Raw genomic sequence first — 21,262 nt, 5'->3', positions numbered from 1 at the left:
ACATTGAAATGTGGTCATTTCCCAACCAATATTCTACAACACAAATACAACGTTGAAACAACATGCTTTTTGACAACGTTTAATTAATGTTGTTTTGATGTTGATTTGTCATTGAAATGTGGTCATTTTCCAACCAATATTCTACAACACAAATACAACGTTGAAACAACATGCTTTTTGACAACGTTTAATCAATGTTGGGTTCTGACGTTGCTTTGACGTTGAAATTTGGTCATTTCCCAACCAATATTCTGTAACAAAAATACAACATTGAAACAACATGCTTTTTAACGTTTAATCAATGTCAGGTTGTGATGTTGATTTGACATTGAAATGTGGTCATTTCCCAACCAATATTCTCTAACACAAATACAACGTTGAAACAACATGCTTTTTGACGTTTAATCAATGTCGGGTTCTGACGTTGATTTGACGTTGAAATTTGGTCATTTTCCAACCAATATTCTACAACACAAATACAACGTTGAAACAACATGCTTTTTGACAACGTTTATTCAATGTTGGGTTCTGACGTTGATTTGACATTGAAATTTGGTCATTTCCCAACCAATATTCTACAACACAAATACAACGTTGAAACAACATGCTTTCTGATGACGTTTAATCAATGTTGGGTTTTGACGTTGATTTGAGATTGAAATTTGGTCATTTTCCAACCAATATTCTACAACACAAATACAACGTTGAAACAACATGCTTTTTGACATTTAATCAATGTTGTTTTGATGTTGATTTGACATTGAAATGTGGTCATTTCCCAACCAATATTCTACAACACAAATACAACGTTGAAACAACATGCTTTCTGATGACGTTTAATCAATGTTGGGTTTTGACGTTGATTTGAGATTGAAATGTGGTCATTTTCCAACCAATATTCTACGACACAAATACAACGTTGAAACAACATGCTTTTTGACGACGTTTAATCAATGTTGGGTTCTGACGTTGATTTGACATTGAAATGTGGTCATTTTCCAACCAATATTCTACAACACAAATACAACGTTGAAACAACATGCTTTTTGACAATGTTTAATCAATGTCAGGTTCTGATGTTGATTTAACATTGAAATTTTATGATTTTCCAACTGATATTCTACAACACAAATACAACATTGAAACATGCTTTTTGACAATTTTTAATCAATGTTGTTTTGATGTTGATTTGACATTGAAATTTGGTCATTTCCCAACCAATATTCTGTAACAAAAATACAACATTGCAACAACATGCTTTTTGACAATGTTTAATCAATGTCAGGTTCTGATGTTGATTTAACATTGAAATTTTATGATTTTCCAACTGATATTCTACAACACAAATACAACATTGAAACATGCTTTTTGACAATGTTTAATCAATGTTGTTTTGATGTTGATTTGACATTGAAATTTGGTCATTTCCCAACCAATATTCTACAACACAAATACAACGTTGAAACAACATGCTTTTTGACAACGTTTAATCAATGTTGGGTTCTGACGTTGATTTTACGTTGAAATTTGATCATTTTCCAACTAATATTCTACAACACAAATACAACATTGAAACAACATGCTTTTTAACAATGTTTAATCAATGTTGTTTTGATGTTGATTTGACATTGAAATTTGGTAATTTCCCAACCAATATTCTACAACACAAATACAACATTGAAACAACATGCTTTTTAACAATGTTTAATCAATGTTGTTTTGATGTTGATTTGACATTGAAATTTGGTCATTTCCCAACCAATATTCTACAACACAAATACAACATTGAAACAACATGCTTTTTAACAATGTTTAATCAATGTTGTTTTGATGTTGATTTGACATTGAAATTTGGTCATTTCCCAACCAATATTCTACAACACAAATACAACATTGAAACAACATGCTTTTTAACAATGTTTAATCAATGTCGGGTTGTGACGTTGATTTGACATTGAAATGTGGTCATTTCCCAACCAATATTCTCTAACAAAAATACAACGTTGCAACAACATGCTTTTTGACATTTAATCAATGTCAGGTTCTGACGTTGATTTGATGTTGAAATTTGGTCATTTTCCAACCAATATTCTACAACACAAATACAACGTTGAAACAACATACTTTTTGACGACGTTTAATCAATGTTGGATTCTGACGTTGATTTGACATTGAAATGTCGTCATATTCCAACCAATATTCTACAACACAAATACAACGTTGAAACAACATACTTTTTGACAACATTTAATCAATGTCAGGTTCTGATGTTGATTTAACATTGAAATTTGATAATTTTCCAACTGATATTCTACAACACAAATACAACATTGAAACATGCTTTTTGACAATGTTTAATCAATGTTGTTTTGATGTTGATTTGACATTGAAATGTGGTCATTTCCCAACCAATATTCTGTAACAAAAATACAACATTGCAACAACATGCTTTTTGACGTTTAATCAATGTCGGGTTCTGACGTTGATTTGACGTTGAAATTTGGTCATTTCCCAACCAATATTCTACAACACAAATACAACGTTGAAACAACATGCTTTTTGACAACGTTTAATCAACGTCAGGTTGTGACGTTGATTTGACTTTGATTTTTGGTCATTTCCCAACCAAAATTCTACAACACAAATACAACGTTGAAACAACATGCTTTTTAACGTTTAATCAATGTCAGGTTGTGACGTTGATTTGACATTGAAATGTGGTCATTTCCCAACCAATATTCTACAACACAAATACAACGTTGAAACAACCTGCTTTTTGACAACATTTAATCAATGTTGGGTTCTGACGTTGATTTGACATTGAAATTTGGTCATTTCCCAACCAACTACGTGGATCCAACGTTGGACATCAACGTTGTCTCAATTTCAAAACACAACTATTTTCCAACGTTGTCTCAGAGTGGGTTTTAAAGGACGTGTACGTATAATCAACGTTGTATCAATGTGGTAAGTGCTGTCACAACACCGAGAGGACAACACCATTCAAGCATGCAGTGTCATTCAACGCGCTCTAAACGCTTTTATTATGGCACGGCAAAAACAGCGATACAAATTGCAATAATGGCACTATTTTTAACAAAGTCATGCAGACATGACAACATCAGCCCAGCTTCCAAAGGACTGAAAGATTGAACATCGACTAAGAATGTGTTCTTTTGTATGGAAAATAAAGTAAAAGAGGAATGTGCTTTTTTGTAAGGAAATACGTATATATTTGAAAGGGTTTGGCGATACGGCAACTGGGAAAAACTGTAAGGGTGGGCAGCAGTTCTCATGTTGGTATGATGCAATGCCAAGTAAACACAGTAGTCATTCTTTATATTTACTAAGACATCACTGAATCATTTTGTGATTTTTTTCCCCGTTAATTTGTTATAATCCCAAGAAAACACAGGACAAATATCGAAGACAAAAACACGAGTCAACAAAAGCAAAGACTACTTTCGGCTCTCGCTCAAATCCTTTGTTTGCCCTCCAAGTCTTCCCGTGTCCTGAGTTTGGAAACAATATGTCAAAAATGCATTGGGAAGCACAAATTATAATATATTTGTCAAAATATACCTGGAAAATATCGATCTTATCACGCTCGTATCGAGCCGATACTGCTACAGCGCTCCCGTTGGTATCAATAAAATTGCTATTTGGATCAAGCCGCCATGTTTACTGATGGTTATTTTTACATGACATCACTCATTATGCCTGACTAACACGTCACTTGTTGTATTGTTTATTATCATTTAAAAACAACCTGTTTTTTCTTTTTCTTTTTTTATTAAACTGTATCTCCATGATTGTACTGTGATGTTATTCAATGCCATTGTGTGACAAGACTGCTCACATTGTCTACATGTAGAGTTTGACACTGAACAAGCATTTGTGCATAATTGTAACGATGGTTATGATATTAAAGCAAATGTGTATATTGTAAAAATAAAAATAATATCGTGAGTGTGGTGTTTGAAGGTGGGAGTTGCACGGATGAATTGTAACCGTCTTGTAATGACAAATTAGATTAATGACAATAATTTAAAGAATATTTAGCGGTACCTTTGCGTTTACGCTGCTTTATTTTGAAAATTCGACATCAAGCTTCGTGACTTCCGCCTGTGTTTTTGAACAGGAATTGATGTGTTTTATTCTGAAAGGCTGCGTCATTTCAATAAAAGAAAAACGAACGAGAGGAAGCGGAGCCGAATGTAAAGAATTCGATGCCGCACTCGACACACTCCAAATTGAGAGAGACCCCTCATTTATCGTCGACTCCGAGTGGGACATCCAAAAAGGAGAAACGAAGACGCTGGCTGATATTTACATCGTCACTTCCGGTAAGTGCGCCACGACGGAAATGCATTTGGAACAGCGCGACGTTGCCAGAATTCGCCGCCAACAACGTAAATACACGCTGCTAGTTTTCAAATGTACGGAGACAACCCCGCTGGTATTTTATCTTATGAGTGGATAACTTAGTTTTACTCCACTCCACGGCACGTCGTCACCTAGAAGTGGTTATGAGAGGAGTAACTTCCGGTGTCGTGGTGACAGAATTATTATAAAATCCCAGTTACTTTCCAGTTTACTGTAGGTCGAACTGACGGGGGAATTTAGATAGTTTGATAAATAATCATTGCCAATACACTATCTTGACACAGACACACCACCAGAACCATGAAATAGACGGCTCATATTAGAAAATCAAGTCCGGTCAACGTTATAGCGGTAAGGTACTTTATTTTGAAGTGCTAACCGGAAATAATTGTGGCTGTTGTTTCAGCATAACCTCACTTTAGTAACGTTTTAGAAGACAATGTTGTTTAATATGCAACAAAAAGTTAATCGCGGGTTTATGCTGGTTCATTGACACTGCGTTTTAACGTAAGTAATCGATAATTGTATACGTTATTATTAAAACAACTATACACAGCGAGGCTTTCAAGAAATTCAACCTGTTTTTCAAATTGCGCATTTCCACACTTGTGCTGAGCTTTGTCACCGCGCTAATTGTTTTAGAATATTTGTTTAAACCAACAAAAAAGGGACAAGCGGTAGAAAATGGATGAATGGATGTTTAAACCTAACCTGTTTAAAAAAAAAAGTAATACTCTGTTATAGAGCGTCACTGCGCATGCGGGTCTATTGCTTGTATTCTGACACGTGACTTCTTCCCGGAAGTGCAAACCGGTGGTGGTCAACCAAGCTAAAATAGATTAGATAATTAGAGAGATTATTTAGATAGATAGATAGATGGATAGATAGATAGATAGATAGATAGTACTTTATTGATTCCTTGGCTGTTGTACAGCAAGCAGCGCACGAACTATCGAGTTCAAAAGAGGCTTAAATCTTCCTGCAAAAAGCAGAAAAGAGCAAAAAAATCTAACTATGCAATGGAATTGATCCTCATACTTTATCAAAGACAGATTTGTTGAGTGATATCATGGATTATACGTCGGTTGCGTTCCCAGACATGTGGAACTATTGTGCTCCTGACATCATTCTACTCCACAAAACAGATGAAAACTTTGCGTCTAAGATACCATGTCTGTTGTTTTTGTTGCACGCACCGTTTACGGGTACGCGTGTTTTCCCCCGTCTTTATCAAAATATAACTATAAATGTAAACATTGCGTATGTGCTGAAAGATTCATTTATGATTGTTTATCAAATTATAACTATAGATGTCAACATTGTGTATGTGCTGAAAGATTCATTTATGATTGTTTATCAAAATATAACTATAGATGTCAACATTGTGTACGTGCTGAAAGATTCATTTATGATTGTTTATCAAAATATAACTATAGATGTCAACATTGTGTATGTGCCGAAAGATTCATTTATGATTGTTTATCAAAATATAACTATAGATGTCAACATTGTGTATGTGCTGAAAGATTCATTTATGATTGTTTATCAAAATATAACTATAGATAATAATAATAATAATACCTGGGATTTATATAGCGCTTTTCTAAGTACCCAAAGTCGCTTTACATGTTAAAAACCCATCATTCATTCACACCTGGTGGTGGTAAGCTACTTTCGTAGATGTCAACATTGTGTATGTGCTGCCTTTGTTAAAAACTTAACTCTTTCAGGTTTTGCTGACATTTGCTTTCTTTTCTTTAGACTCATCGAGTTTGTGTGGTTTGCAAAACACTTGTAACGAAAATGCATTTTCAAGAACTCAGAAACAAGATAAAATACCAATAGTATCTAGTAAATACTTAAACTGGAAGTACAAAAGTTAAAAGTGTATCAAACCTGTGATGAAGTGATCACTGCAAACTTGTGCGTTCTTCAACTCGATCTGTTCCCTGTGCTACTTTACTCGTCACGTTTGGTAAAATCTTGACATATTTCACCCGTCTTGATTACCTCTCGAAGAACTCTGAAGAAACTTGTATCCTTTTCACAATTTAAACGGATCCAACAGCCTAAAACAGGCGTAGGGTGTTTTCCTTGGAGAAAGGCAGAACGTTATGACAACAGACGCTCGCGTTTGCGTAGTTAATGAACCGGACGTGACTTCAGGTGAATACAAACTATCGTGTTAATAAGTTGTTTGCTTTTCAGCTCTAACACCATGGATGAACATTTGCACGTGAACACGCCTCTCCTCGAGAGTGTCGCCATGTCCAAACGTGTGGGAACTGCTGTGTATTTGAAAATGGAGAACTCCCAGCCGTCTGGTTCTTTTAAGATCCGTGGTATTGGGCACCTGTGCCAGCAGGTAAAAAGAGGCCGCCATACAGTATAGAAGCGTGTGGAAATGCTCTGCATGGGGACTAATTGTATGTCAACTCTCCTCTGCAGCTTGCGTCAACGTCTAAAGGAATCGTCTGCTCCTCAGGTTTCAGTATCGCAGCTCGTCTATCACATCTTAGTAGAACTGCAATGTGACAGAAGTCTTCTTCCAGGTGGTAATGCTGGGATGGCGGCTGCCTACGCAGCCAGAAAAATGCGTGTGCCGGCCACCATCGTAATTCCCTCATCGACCCCTCACCTTGTTGTCCAGAGACTACGGGATCAAGGTGCTACTGTGAAGATAGTCGGCAAGGTAGAGCGTCGTCTCGCTGCTGCATGTGTCAGTTTGGAGCTGAACGTGCATTTCTGTAGACTACGTTGTTGTAAGATAGAACATGTTGTTGGGAGTAAAGCATAAGAATTTCCCTGTGCGCAGATCTGGGACGATGCTAACGCCGAGGCACTTCGACTTGCTGAAACAGAGGGACTTACCTACGTTTCTCCATTTGACCATCCCTTGATATGGTAGGTGCATTCATAGCATGTCCAGCCTCGCAGACCAGGTGTAGAGTTTGCACCTTCTCACCGTGATTGGGTGGGTTTCTCAGGGTATTCTGGCTTTGTTCCATATCCCCAAAACATCCATGATACGTTTATTATTATTCTGGATCGCACAAAATGGAGGCATGGGATTTTTCCGTCTATAGTCGGAAATCCGTCTTTTTTTTATCTCTGTAAAAATATAAAAAAATATTTTCCGTTTTTCTTCATTTTTGTACATAGTAGGCTAACCCATGTGGTTCCTGTGGTTGTGAAACACAAGTTGTAATTACTGTAGTGACTGAAACAGACAAAGTAATGTGTAAATAATGTCAATAACTAGATGAACCATCTGTGGCTGTGAAGTGAACACTAGTAAGTTTGTAAATGCTGTATAGAGTAGGCTAACCCATGTGGTTCCTGTGGATGTGAACACAAGTTGTAATTACACTAGTGACTAAATAACATAGTGACTGAAACAGAAAGTAATGTGAAATTAATGTAAATAAGTAGATGAACCATCTGTGGCTGTGAAGTGAACCCTTAGTAAAGTTGTAAATACTATATAGAGTAGGCTAACCCATGTGGTTCCTGTGGATGTAAACACAAGCTGTAATTACTGTAGTGACCAAATAACATAGTGACTGAAACAGACATAGTAATGTGTAAATAATGTCAATAACTGGATGGACCATCTGTGGCTGTGAAGTGAACACTAGTAAGGTTGTAAATACTGTATAGAGTAGGCTAACCCATGTGGTTCCTGTGGATGTGAACATAATTACTGTAGTGACTAAATAATATAGTGACTGAAACAGACAAGGTAATGTGTAAATAATGTCAATAAGTAGATGAACCATCTGTGGCTGTGAAGTGAACACTAGTAAGGTTGTAAATACTGTATATAGAGTAGACTAACCCATGTGGTTCCTGTGAATGTGAACACAAGTTGTAATTACTGTAGTGACTAAATAACATAGTGACTGCTACAAATATTAGTCTCATCTACAATTCACATCTGCAGTTGTTTTATGTGTGAAGTTGATATTTAGTCTCATTATTTAGCTGTAGATGTCATTATGTAGCTATAGATGTCATTATTTAACTATAGATGTCATTATTTAACTATGGATGTCATTATGTAGCTATAGATGCCATTATTTAACTATAGATGTCATTATTTAACTATGGATGTCATTATGTAGCTATAGATGTCATTATTTAACTATAGATGTCATTATTTAGCTGCAGATGTTCAGCAATGTTTGCTAGTGATATCAAGATTCAGTAATTGCTGTTGAGATGTATTCATCTACTTTATCAATACTATTAAGGATACTCTCTTGATGCTAACAAATATCACCAAAAACGCTATAATGTGATCATCCGTGTCGAATAAAGCCCTTGGCTTTCCTGCACGACAACAACAAAAATCGACAACAAAAAAGCGGCGGATTGGACCAACAATTACAATATTCATCATTAGGACGTAACATGAGTTAGTTTATTTGCACAGGCAGGTCTTCTAGGTATATTTAGGCATAGCAACCACAAAAAGAACACAAACAAATGTGATATCTTGTCTAGACATGTCCGAAATTATCGGCCGATAAATGCTTTAAAATGTAATATCGGAAATTATCGGTTTCGGTTTCAAAAAGTAAAATGTATGACTTTTTAAAACGCCGCTGTGTACACGGACGTACACACAAGTGAATGCAATGCATACTTGGTCAACAGCCATACAGGTCACACTGAGGGTGACCGTATAAACAAGTTTAACACTGTTACAAATATGCGCCACACTGTGAACCCACACCAAACAAGAATGACAAACACAATTCGGGAGAACATCTGCACCGTAACACAACATAAACACAACAGAACAAATACCCAGAACCCCTTGCAGCACTAACTCTTCCGGGACGCTACAATATACACCCCCGCTACCCCTTACCCCTTACCCCTTAATCGTTAGTTGCAGCCCTAATATATATACAAGAGTTATTTATTTCTATTCATAGACATATTTGAAAACAGCTAGTGTTTTTCCATTTGTTCTCTTTCTATTTGTCCGCAAGTAAACTGTGTGTGTTACCTTGAAGACTTGGAATGTAGGAGTTGGAGTACTCCCTTATATCTTATCTGCAGTGGAACAATGAGGCCGTGTTCCTTCCCTGAAAGGTGGGGGCTTTCTTTTTGTGTAAGAAGGAGGCTCTTCCGTATGAGTGTTAGAACAACTTAGGAAGCCGGTATGAATGTATTAGTCTAGGTTGTTCTCCTGAAATTTCAATAAAACTAGATGATATTCCTATTCTGTCCTGGTGATCCTTCTTACTCAGCTTATATGTCATCCAAAAGAACTTGGGATTGACCAGTAACTTAGATTCCCTTGGAGGAAGAACTGGTCCGACGCAACATTACACAGGAGGTTTTAGATTTGTATGTGTTACTCTATTTCATTGTTATTCATGCTGTACCGTGTAACCGTGGCTGCAAAGGACCAATGAAGTATGTTCTTCCTCCCATAAACATGTGACAACAAGGCAGGGCCACTCCAGTGTGATCACAGAGTCTGCAACCAGTCTGGGCCCTGGTGTCAAGCCTGTAGCGGTGCTGCTCTCTGTGGGCGGAGGTGGGCTCCTCTGTGGCGTGGTCCAGGGCCTGAAGGATGTCGGCTGGGCGGGCGTTCCCATCATCGCCATGGAGACAGCGGGGGCCGACTGTCTGAATGCGTCCGTTAAGGCGGGAAGGAGAGTCACCCTGGATGACATCACCAGGTTACATCGCCTGAATATCACAACATGTGTCGTTTGGCAAGACTCTGAGTTGGCATGTTTCTCCTCCCTTAACGCTCCGCAGCGAGGCCAAATGTCTCGGGGCCAAGACCGTTTGTAAGCAAGCATTTGAATACAGTCAAAGCAAGGAGGTGACGGTCATTTCTGAAGTGGTGACTGACCGCCAGGCCCTTCATGCTTTAGAGACGTTCCTGGGTGAGTTCTTCTTCGCACTCTTTATTTGTTTTGTTGACAACAAATGTTAGTGTCCAGTCCTTGCATAAACATTACAGTCCTGGTCAAAAGTGTACATACACGTGTAAAGAACATCATGTCATGGCTGTCTTGACTTTACAATCATTGCTACAACTCTTATTTTTTTGTGATAGAGTGATTGGAGCACATACACTATATTGCCAAAAGTATTTGGCCAACCATCCAAATGATGAGAATCAGGTGTCCTAATCACTTGGCCCGGTGTATCAAATCAAGCACTCAGGCATGGAGACTGTTTCTACACACATTTGTGAAAGAATGGGCCGCTTTCAGTGATTTCCAGCGTGGAACTGTCATAGGATACAACAAATCCAGCCGCTCCTAAATATTCCAAAGTCAACTTTATTATAAGAAAAGTGAAGAGTTTGGGAACAACAGCAACCAAGTGGTAGGCCAGGTAAACTGACAGAGAGGTCAGCATAGTGCAGGGGTCGGCAACCCAAAATGTCGAAAGAGCCATATTGGACCAAAAATACAAAAACAAATCGGTCTGGAGCCGCAACAAATTAAAAGCCATATTTCATGTGTCATGAGATATAAATTTAATTAAGAGGACTTAAAGGAAACTAAATGAGCTCAAATATAGCTACAAATGAGGCATAATGATGCAATATGTACATATAGCTAGCCTAAATAGCATGTTAGCATCGATTAGCTTGCAGTCATGCAGTGACCAAATATGTCTGATTAGCACTCCACACAAGTCAATAACATCAACAAAACTCACCTTTGTGCACTCATGCACAACGTTAAAAGTGTGGTGGACAAAATGAGACAGAAAAAGAAGTGGCATAAAACACGTCCTAGAAAGTCGGAGAAAGTTATACATGTAAACAAACTATACGGTGAGTTCAAGGACCGCCAAAATTAGTAGGACAAAACGGCGCTCGCCAAATACTCGAATCGGTGAAGCATGTTTAATATCAGCAGTGTGATTTATAACAATTAGGGAGGTTTGTGTCATGTTTGTCCTCCTACAGAAACCATACTAAAACAAAAAAATGGATTTTTTTCCCCTCATCTTTTTCCATTCTTCATACATTTTTGAAAAATCTCCAGAGAGCCACTAGGGCGGCGCTAAAGAGCCTCATGCGGCTCTAGAGCCGCGGGTTGCCGACCCCCGGCATAGTGCAAAGACTTTCTGCACAGTCACTTGCTACAGAGCTCCAAACTTCATGTCACCTTCCAATTAGCCCACGTACAGTACGCAGAGAGCTTCATGGAATGGGTTTCCATGGCCGGGCAGCCGCATCTAAGCCATACATCACCAAGTCCAATGCAAAGCGTGGGATGCAGTGGTGTAAAGGACATCACCACTGGACTCTAGAGCAGTGGAGACGCCTTCTCTGGACTGATGGATCACACTTTTCCATCTGGCAATCTGATGGACCAGTCTGGGTTTGGAGGTTGTCAGGAGAACGCAACATTTCAGACTGCATTGTGCCGAGTGTGAAATTTGGTGGAGGAGGAATTATGGTGCGGGGTTGTTTTTCAGGAGTAGGTCTTGGCCCCTTAGTTCCAGTGAAAGGAACTATGAATGCTCCAGGATACCAAAACATTTTGGACAATTCCACGCTCCCAACCTGGTGGGAACAGTTTGGAGTGAGCCCCTTCCTCTTCCAACATGACTGTGCACCCGTGCACAAAGCAAGGTCCATAAAGACATTTATGACTGGTGTGGATGAACTTGACTGGCCTGCACAGAGTCCTGACCTGAACCCAATAGAACACCTTTGGGATGAATTAGAACGGAGACTGAGAGCCAGGCCTTCTCCACCAACATAAGTGTGTGACCTCACCAATGTGCTTTTGGAAGAATGGTCTAAAATTCCCATAAACACACTCTGCAACCTTGTGGACAGCCTTCCCAGAAGAGTTGAAGCTGTAATAGCTGCAAAAGGTCATATTGAACCCTATGGGTTAGGAATGGGATGGCACTTCAAGTTCATATGTGAGTCAAGGCAGGTGGCCAAATACTTTTGGCAATATAGTGTACTTGTTGCTCACAAAAAACATTCATGAAGTTTGCTTCTTTTATGAATTTATTATGGCTCTACTGGAAATGTGAGCAAACAGCTCCATTTTTCTTTCATCTGACCACAGAACTTTCCTCCAGAAGGTCTTATCTTTGTCCATGTGATGTCAGATGGAACACAAATGGAGCTGTTTGGCCACAATACCCAGCAATATGTTTGGAGGAGAAAAAGGTGAGGCCCAGGAACACCATTCCTTACCGTCAAGCATGGTGGTGGTAGTATTATGCTCTGGGCCTGTTTTGCTGCCAATGGAACTGCTGCTTTAAATGGGACAATGAAAAAGGAGGATTAGCTCCAAATTGTTCAGGACAAGCTAAAATCATCAACCCGGAGGTTGGGTCTTGTTGGGTGTTCCAACAGGACAATGACCCCCAAACACACCTCAAAAGTGGTAAAGGAATGGCTAAATCAGGCTAGAATGAAGGTTTTAGAATGGCCTTTCCCAAAGTCCTGACTTAAAGGTGTGGACAATGCTGAAGAAACAAGTCCATGTCAGAAAAGCAACACATTTAGCTGAACTGCAGCAATTTAGTGGTCAAGTGGTCAAGCTTGTGGATGGCTACCAAAAGTACCTTATTGCAGGTAACATTGCTGTATGTATACTTTTGACCCTCACATTTTCAGTAGAGCCATAATAAATTCATAAAAGAAGCAAACTTCATGAATGTTTTGTTGTGACCAACAAATATGTGCTCCAATCACTACATCACAAAATAATAAGAGTTGTAGAAATGATTGTAAAGTCAAGACAGCCATGACATGATGTTCTTTACACGTCTATGTACACTTTTGACCACCACTGTATGTGTTGACGTCAGTCATTAAACCTCTTCTAAAAAAGCGGAGCCTAGAAGCCTCTGTTATCAACAACTACAGACCAATTTCAAATCTACCATTCATAAGTAAAATAATTGAGAAAGTTGTCCTCCAACAACTAAATCACTTCTTGGCTTCTACTGGCTGCCACAACAACTTCCAGTCAGGATTTGGACCTCTTCATAGCACAGAGACGGCCCTTCTTCAAGTTATAAATGACATCCATCTAAACACAGACTCTGGCAAGACTTCAGTATTAATGCTTTTGGACCTCAGTGCTGCATTTGACACTGTCCACCACTCAATACTTTTGGACAGCTTGGAAAACTGGGTGGGGATCTCAGGCACAGTTTGAAGCTGGTTCAAGTCATATCTACAAGATAGGAACTATTTTGCTTCCATTGGTGACTTTGTATCACAACCAACGTAACGTGTGGTAGGGATGTGCGTATCGATCCTGTGGTAACGATATATCGATACTCACACGCTACTCATTTGGCATCACTTTTCTGAAAAAAGTATTGATATAAACCAAAAAAGCGGCGTGTGGGGGGTGCAAGCATCACTTTCAGATGTTTTTAATGACTTCCTTAACTTCCTATGTGCTGGGACACACCTGTACCTGGCAGAGTATAGAGCTGGCCCAGTCATGTGACAGCTAGAGACAGCCAATGAGCGTCGTCAACGTGCAACACACACACAGCCAGCCGACAGCGATGCAGCCAGGTTAAAACAGGCATTGTTTTTTTGTTTTTTTTAGTAATGTTTACTGAATATTTTTGTTTGAATGATTATCCTAAATTCAAATAATTTCCACACAGGGGAATTTACTGTTAGTTGAAAATTGCTTGCGTATTTAAAACAAGATAAGAAAGAGATACAATCTTCATCTTTGCATTACAGTTTTATTTTTTTCCAAGAAAATCTTGAATATATGATTGAATGTGATTTTGGTTTTAATCTGTAACATGATTTCTTACATTTCGAAAACATTATCTATTTCATATTTCATTAATTGCTAATTATATCACAAACTTTAAAAAATAACTGCAGCTTCTTGCAATTCGGATTTGACTGTTAATTGGAAAGCCCTAATATTTAATTATTATTATTATATATAATATATAGTTATTATTATATATAATATTTAATTTATTTATCATAGTTATGTTATTTATTTTAATTTTACTTTTATTATATATTGACCATAATAAATGTGGTATAAATGGTCTGTATTTGTCTTGTGATTTGTCTTAAATAATAACAATAGTAATAATATTTTTGACTGACAAAAAAATTGGCAATAAGAAATTATTGGTATCGGTATCGATGAAAATGCAAGAAAAAGTATCGGTATCGTATCGAATCCTAAAAGTGTGGTATCGCCCATCCCTAACGTGTGGAGTCCCCCAAGGTTCAATCTTGGGGCCGACTTTATTTAACATCTATATGCTCCCACTAGGACAAATCATGCAAAATAATAACATTGACCATCATTGCTATGCCGATGACACCCAAATCTATGTAGCGCTATCACCAAATGACTATCGCCCCATAGATCTTCTGTGCCAGTGCATTGAGCAAGTCAAACACTGGATGTGCCAAAATGTCCTACAACTAAATGAAGATAAAACTGAGATCATTGTTTTTGGTGCTAAAAAAGAAAGGTTTAAAGTCGTCCAACACCTTCAATCACTGTCCCTGAAAACCTCAAATAAAGCCAGAAATCTTGGGGTTATTTTAGATTCTGATTTACATTTGGACAGTCACATCAAATCAGTAACAAAATCGGCCTACTATCACCTCAAAAATGTAACAAGACTTAGAGGGCTCATGTCAGCTCAAGACTTAGAAAAACTTGCACATGCCTTTATTACCAGTAGGCTAGACTATTGTAATGGTCTCCTTGCAGGTCTTCCCAAAAAAACTGTCAGGCAGCTACAGCTTGTTCAGAACGCTGCTGCTAGAGTTCTAACAAAGACCAAAAAATGTGAGCACATTACAGCAATTCTTAAATCCTTACATTGGCTCCCTGTACATCAGAGAATTGATTTGAAAATCCTCCTGCTCACATATAAATCACTACATGGTCTAGTATATCACTGATATGCTCCCACTGTATAAGCCCTCTAGATCACTAAGATCTTCTGAGACCAATCTGTTAGCGGTTCCAAGAGTAAACTCAAATCAAGGGAGATCATCATTCAGTCACTATGCAACACATAGCTGGAATAAACTTCCTGAAGATGTCAGACTTTCCCCAACTCTGACTACTTTTAAAACTAGACTGAAGACTTTTATGTTCACCTTAGCTTTCAGCTAAATCTTTTAACTTTTAACGTCCGCACTGTTTTTATTTTCATTGTCTGCATTTTAATTTTGCTTTTATTGTCTTTCATTTCACTTTGTTGTCTGTGAAGCACTTTGAGTCTGCCTTGTGTATGAAAAGCGCTATACAAATAAAGTTGCCTTGCCTTGCTAGATGAGGAGCGTGTCCTGGTGGAGATGGCATGTGGTGCAGCACTGGCAGCAGTCTACAGTGGGCTCGTGCACAGATTACAGGCGGAAGGTACATTTAATAAGTGTGTCACTTTCACCTGGCAAAAATAATAATCACCATTATTAGAGATGTCCGATAATGGCTTTTTTACCGATATCCGATATTCCAATATTGTCCAACTCTTAATTACCGATACCGATATCAACCGATACCTTATATATACAGTCGTGGAAAGAACACATTATTATAGGGATGATGTTTGATAAGGAATTATCGAGTTCGAGTCTATTATGGAATCCTCTTATCGAACCGATTCCTTATCGATTCTCTTATGGAGTCCAGATAGGTTGTTGTATATGGAAAAAAAACACACAATATTTGGTTTAACAAAAGCTCACTTTTATTATATAAGAAAAAAATAAAATCTAATAAATAAATAAATATTGACTGTTACCCACCTAAAAAAATAAAATAAAATAAATAAATATTGACTGTTGTTACCCAAAGTATATTAAGTGGGATTTTTCAGAAAAACAAATATATAAGGTAACACAAAAACAAGCTGTCTCTGTGATCACTATAGGTGTATAAATAATAATATAGTGTTAAATAAAATCAGTCCCTTGGGCACAAAACTGAAAATAATATAGCTCTCCAAAAAGTGCACTTCTGCTGCTATTGGAACATAACTGTTTGTTATGATGCTTTGACATTTTTGCACTTTATTTCTTTATTGAAAGAAAATTCTATGAAGAGAAAAGTTGTTTGCAAATGTGGTTACAATGCTAGAAAATGAAAAGTTAAAGCTAAAAAAAGAAATACACTTTATGGAGTTAACATTATTTCTTTATAGGGGGGAAAATGTTATGAGCTAGAGAATATAACAACTACACTACCCAGCATGCAACGGGAGTTACGAGCATGCGCGGTAGCCCCGAAAAGTGTTGCATGTTGCCACGCTGTGAAAGTAAACGTCAAGAAGTCAGCCAACACGCCTCGTCTGCATTATTTATAATTAGACAGACAACACATCTACAGTGTGATTTTGTAACGTTTACAAGGAAAGAAAAACAAAAGTTAAAAAAGGGAGATATGTTGTATATATATGTATGTGCTGCGGTGTCATATATGTTGTATATATATGTATGTGCTGCGGTTGTTTTAAGAACGTTGCGACAGCTGCCGTAAAGGAGGTGCGTTGCTAGCCTGGTTGCTATGTTTCCGGTTGGTGGTAAAAGTGTTGGTCATGTGTTTTACCCTGCTAAAATCTCTCAGTAAAGTTATTCGATGGATTATAGCTTTTGTTTTGAACTTTATTACACCTTGGAGCGCTTTTTCCCGTCCATTGTTTTCCTGCTTTCGCTATCTGCGCCTAATGACTGAGCTACGTGACGTCATTTATTGTGATGTCCCACGGAGCATTTCTGGTCGGGACGGGATTCGAATAAGGAATCAACTCTTTTCCTTTACTATAGTGGTCTCGATAACGGGTACCGGTTCTCAAAAAGGGATTCGAGTCCGAGGACTCGGTTCTTTTCTTATCAAACAACCGGGAAAACCGGTTTCGAGTATCATCCCTACATTATTATGCCTTTTTACGTGGACCCCGACTTAAACAAGTTGAAAAACGTATTGGGGTGTTACCATTTAGTGGTCAATTGTACGGAATATGTACTGTACTGTGCAATCTACTAATACAAGTTTCAATCAATCAATCAAAAAGCCTAATTTTGTTGTGACGCCCCGCTGGATGCATTAAACAATGTAACAAGGTTTTCCAAAATAAATCAACTCAAGTTATGGTAAAGAATGCCAACATGGCACTGCCGTATTTATTATTAAAGTCACAAAGTGCATTATTTTTTTTAACATGCCTCAAAACAATAACAGTGCAATACTTTTTCATAACATGGTCGCTACTGCCTAGTTTCTCTTGTTATATTCTTATTTTACTGTTATATTCTTATTCTCATTGTTGCTTTTTTATTATTTTTATTCTTATTGTAATATTTTTCTAATCTGTTTCCATTTACACCCCCATTATTTACTTTTTACTTTTTAAATTCGATCTCAATTCTGTACACTGCTGCTGGAATTTTAATTTTCCTGAGGGAACTCTCCTGAAGGAATCAATAAAGTACTATCTATCTATCTATCTATCTATCTATCTATCTATCTATCTATCTATCTATCCAGGGCCGGCCCGTGGCATAGGCCGTATAGGCAAATGCTAAGGGCGCCGTCCATCAGGGGGCGCCACGCCAGTGCCACAAATGTTGGAGAAAAAATAAATAAATAAATAAAAGTTGGTACTATTATTTCTAAATACAAAAAATAATCCCACGTTAATTAAAATGCAAAGTAAAGCCTATTTAATAGAAATATTATGTGTTACAACATTACGGTGCGCCCCCTCCCTTCCCGTATCATGACTCTTTTTGGACTCACCACGTCAAAAAATCAACACAAGATGTCAAAACGGCCAAAACTGTCAGGTGCCCGGGGAAGAAAAAATAGAAAAGAAGAGGAGGAGAAACGAGAAAAAGACAGAGGTAGCAGGTAGGTAACGTTAGCCTACATGACATTTTTTGTCTGTTACAGAATGTGATAGTAACCTGGCTTTTTAGCATTAAGCTAATGTTACATGATTCGGCAATTGCTAATAGTTCTGTTTTAACGTCGGGTTAATATTGTGGAGGGGGCTAAATTGTTATGGAAAATAATAATGTAACGTTAGGTAATTACAGTACTCCCACCTTACATTCCTCAGGGACATTTGTATTAGATCTTTTAAGCAGGTGTTTTTTGTTGACATTGTTATTGCCTCCTGGTTAGCTAATGTTTGCCCTGCAGGTAATAGTCACTTTTCCACCCCTTTATATATTAGGTATAGTTGTAAGCCTAGTTGTTAAAGTGCACATCATTAATGTTAATTAAGCAATATCACATGAGAGGGAATGCTGTTTTTTAATTTGAGCACTGCTGTGATTCGGTTAAAGATAATCATAACATAACATTCTCATATAATATGTTAATGTGCTTTCTTTAAGTAAAAAAAAAGGTCAAAGACAAAGCTATTCGGTTTCTTGTGAGTATATACACTTCACTGCCGATGTGGGGGGGGCGCCACCTAAAATCTTGCCTAGGGCGCCAGATTGGTTAGGGCCAGGCCTGTATCTATCCAAACAGCAGCTTGGAATTTGGGACATGAGGTGGGCGGGGTTGGGGTGGGTGGGCTAGGGGGCAGCGGGGGGGTTTATATTGTAGCGTCCCGGAAGAGTTAGTGCTGCAAGGGATTCTGGGTATTTGTTCTGTTGTGTTTATGTTGTGTTACGGTGCGGATGTTCTCCCGAAATGGGTTTGTCATTCTTGTTTGGTGTGGGTTCACAGTGTGGCGCATATTTGTAACAGTGGTAAACTTGTTTATACGGCCACCCTCAGTGTGACCTGTATGGCTGTTGACCAAGTATGCCTTGCATTAATTCGTGATGAGAACAGCCTGTAGATATTATGTGACTGGGCCGGCACGCAAAGGCAGTGCCTTTAAGGTTTATTGGCACTCTGTACTTCTCCCTACGGCCGTGTACACAGCGGCCTTTTAAAAAGTCATACATTTTACTTTTGGAAACCGATACCGATCATTTCCGATATTACATTTTAAAGCATTTATCGGCCGATAATATCGGCAGCTCGATATTATCGAACATCCCTAACCATTGTTTTTGATTGATATTTTCATCACTATTAACAACAGGATTGTTGTACCACCGAAACCCAATAAACCGTATATTCCTGACTATAAGGCGCACTTAAAATCCTTTTTTTCCCTCAAAACTCGACAGTGCGCCTAATGTACTGGAATAATTCTGGTTTTGCTTACCGACCTCGAAGCAATTTTATTTGGTACATGGTGTAATGCAGGGGTGTCCAAACTTTTTCCACTGAGGGCCGCACACGGAAAAATTAATGCCCGCAGGGCTATATGGATTTTTTTTTTTTTTACCTTTAGGGCTCCCGGGGACCATAAAGGGTTTAAGTCATTAAAATGTTGAAAACAAGTGAAATTATTATTTATTTATTTTTTAATTTAACACTTACAGTAAATCTCTATAGTATATCAACTTTAGGTTGGTATAAAATGAAAAAAAACAAAAAGGTTGTATGCCTTTTCTGTCAAATACAACTTTGTTTTTTATAATAAAACTGAAATATGCAGTATTTCCCCCACTGGTAATTAGAGCCTTAAAAACATCCAATAATGCAAGACACCATTGATATTAATTCATTGTTATTTTTGAGTAATCACAGTGAAAAGATAAATAAAATCCCATTAAATATATTTAGGATACCTAAGGTTCCCCACTCATAAAGTGATACATTTGTATGAGCTTTTTTTTAACTTTCAACACTTAAGTTACGAGATCAACTTCAGATATATCTGTCCATTTTACGTTTGAACTATTATTTTGTTTGTTTTATGCTCTTTTGTCAAAGAAAACGTTGATGTTTTTGTATGGCAACCACACAATATATGCAATATTTTCCACATAAAACATTTTAAAGTGAAATATTTGAAATAATTGAAGCCTTGAATAGGTCAATAATTCATTATGACATTGTTTTTTTGGTTGTTTTTTTTGAGCAATGGCAAAAAAAGAAAAATAAAGATAGACAAAAGGAAAAAAAACAGCCTGCATGGCAGCTTTGTGTCAACATTGCAACTTTTTCTAGTTAGATTTCACCTCATTCTACTTTTTTTGAATGTTTTTTTATGTATTTTTGCAATAGCATTTCCAGAATGTGTGGCGGGCCGGTAAAAAATGAGCTGCGGGCCGCAAATGGCCCCCGGGCCGCACTTTGGACACCCCTGGTGTAATGATAAGTGTGACCAGTCACACATAAGAGATATGTGTAGACTGCAATATGACTCAAGTAAACCCCGCCAACATTTTATATGTTCCATTGAAAATATAGAACATTACACACGGCGCTCAAAAATCTATCAAAATGTTTTAGTAGGACTTTGGTAAGCTATGAAGCCACACCGCTTGATGGATTGTACTGTGCTTCAACATACCAGTATTATTATGGTGTGTGTATAAGGTAAGACATATTATCTGCTGTTTTGTTCCACAATATTATGCAAAAAAGGGTTGGAATTGGGGGTTGAATCACCAAAAATGATTCACGGGCGTGGCCACCGCTGTTGCTCACTGCTCCCCTCACCTCCCAGATGGGTGATCAAGGGTGATGGGTCAAATGCGGAGAATAATTTTGCCACACCAAGTGTGTGTGTGTGTGTGACAATCATTGCAGGGTTTCCCACACATTCATTTATTTGTGGCGGCCCGCCACGAAAAAATTACGTCCGCCACAAATAAAATTTTAAAAAAAATTAAAAAATTTATAAAAAAAATTTATTTTTATTTTTTTATTTATTGTTTTGTCCTGTCCAGCTTCTCAGGCAAATCATATAGTTGATGTAGATGCCCATATCGGCTGTTCAGATTTACTTTACAAAAGAGAAGTGTAGGATACTTCTCTTGTTGCCT

The 21,262-nt window shown here is 37.8% G+C and overlaps 1 protein-coding gene across 1 annotated transcript in view; it reads left to right on the top strand.

Moving 5' to 3' along the window:
* Positions 1 to 4,144: 4,144 nt before the first annotated feature.
* LOC133641068 (serine dehydratase-like) overlaps positions 4,145 to 21,262 on the top strand; it is a 26,466-nt gene continuing 9,348 nt past the window's right edge. Inside the window, exons 1-8 of the mRNA XM_062034902.1 lie at positions 4,145 to 4,346; positions 6,595 to 6,751; positions 6,835 to 6,871; positions 6,939 to 7,078; positions 7,202 to 7,290; positions 9,852 to 10,085; positions 10,168 to 10,298; positions 15,693 to 15,779. Coding sequence (XP_061890886.1) covers positions 6,605 to 6,751; positions 6,835 to 6,871; positions 6,939 to 7,078; positions 7,202 to 7,290; positions 9,852 to 10,085; positions 10,168 to 10,298; positions 15,693 to 15,779 — 865 coding nt within the window. The 5' untranslated portion in view covers positions 4,145 to 4,346; positions 6,595 to 6,604. The remainder of the gene's footprint in view (positions 4,347 to 6,594; positions 6,752 to 6,834; positions 6,872 to 6,938; positions 7,079 to 7,201; positions 7,291 to 9,851; positions 10,086 to 10,167; positions 10,299 to 15,692; positions 15,780 to 21,262) is intronic.

Source organism: Entelurus aequoreus, linkage group LG23 (assembly GCF_033978785.1).
Source record: "Entelurus aequoreus isolate RoL-2023_Sb linkage group LG23, RoL_Eaeq_v1.1, whole genome shotgun sequence".
In the NCBI taxonomy this organism is placed as follows: domain Eukaryota; kingdom Metazoa; phylum Chordata; class Actinopteri; order Syngnathiformes; family Syngnathidae; genus Entelurus; species Entelurus aequoreus.
Note: the sequence above shows the minus strand (reverse complement) of the source record. Positions and strands in the feature narration are given on the sequence as shown.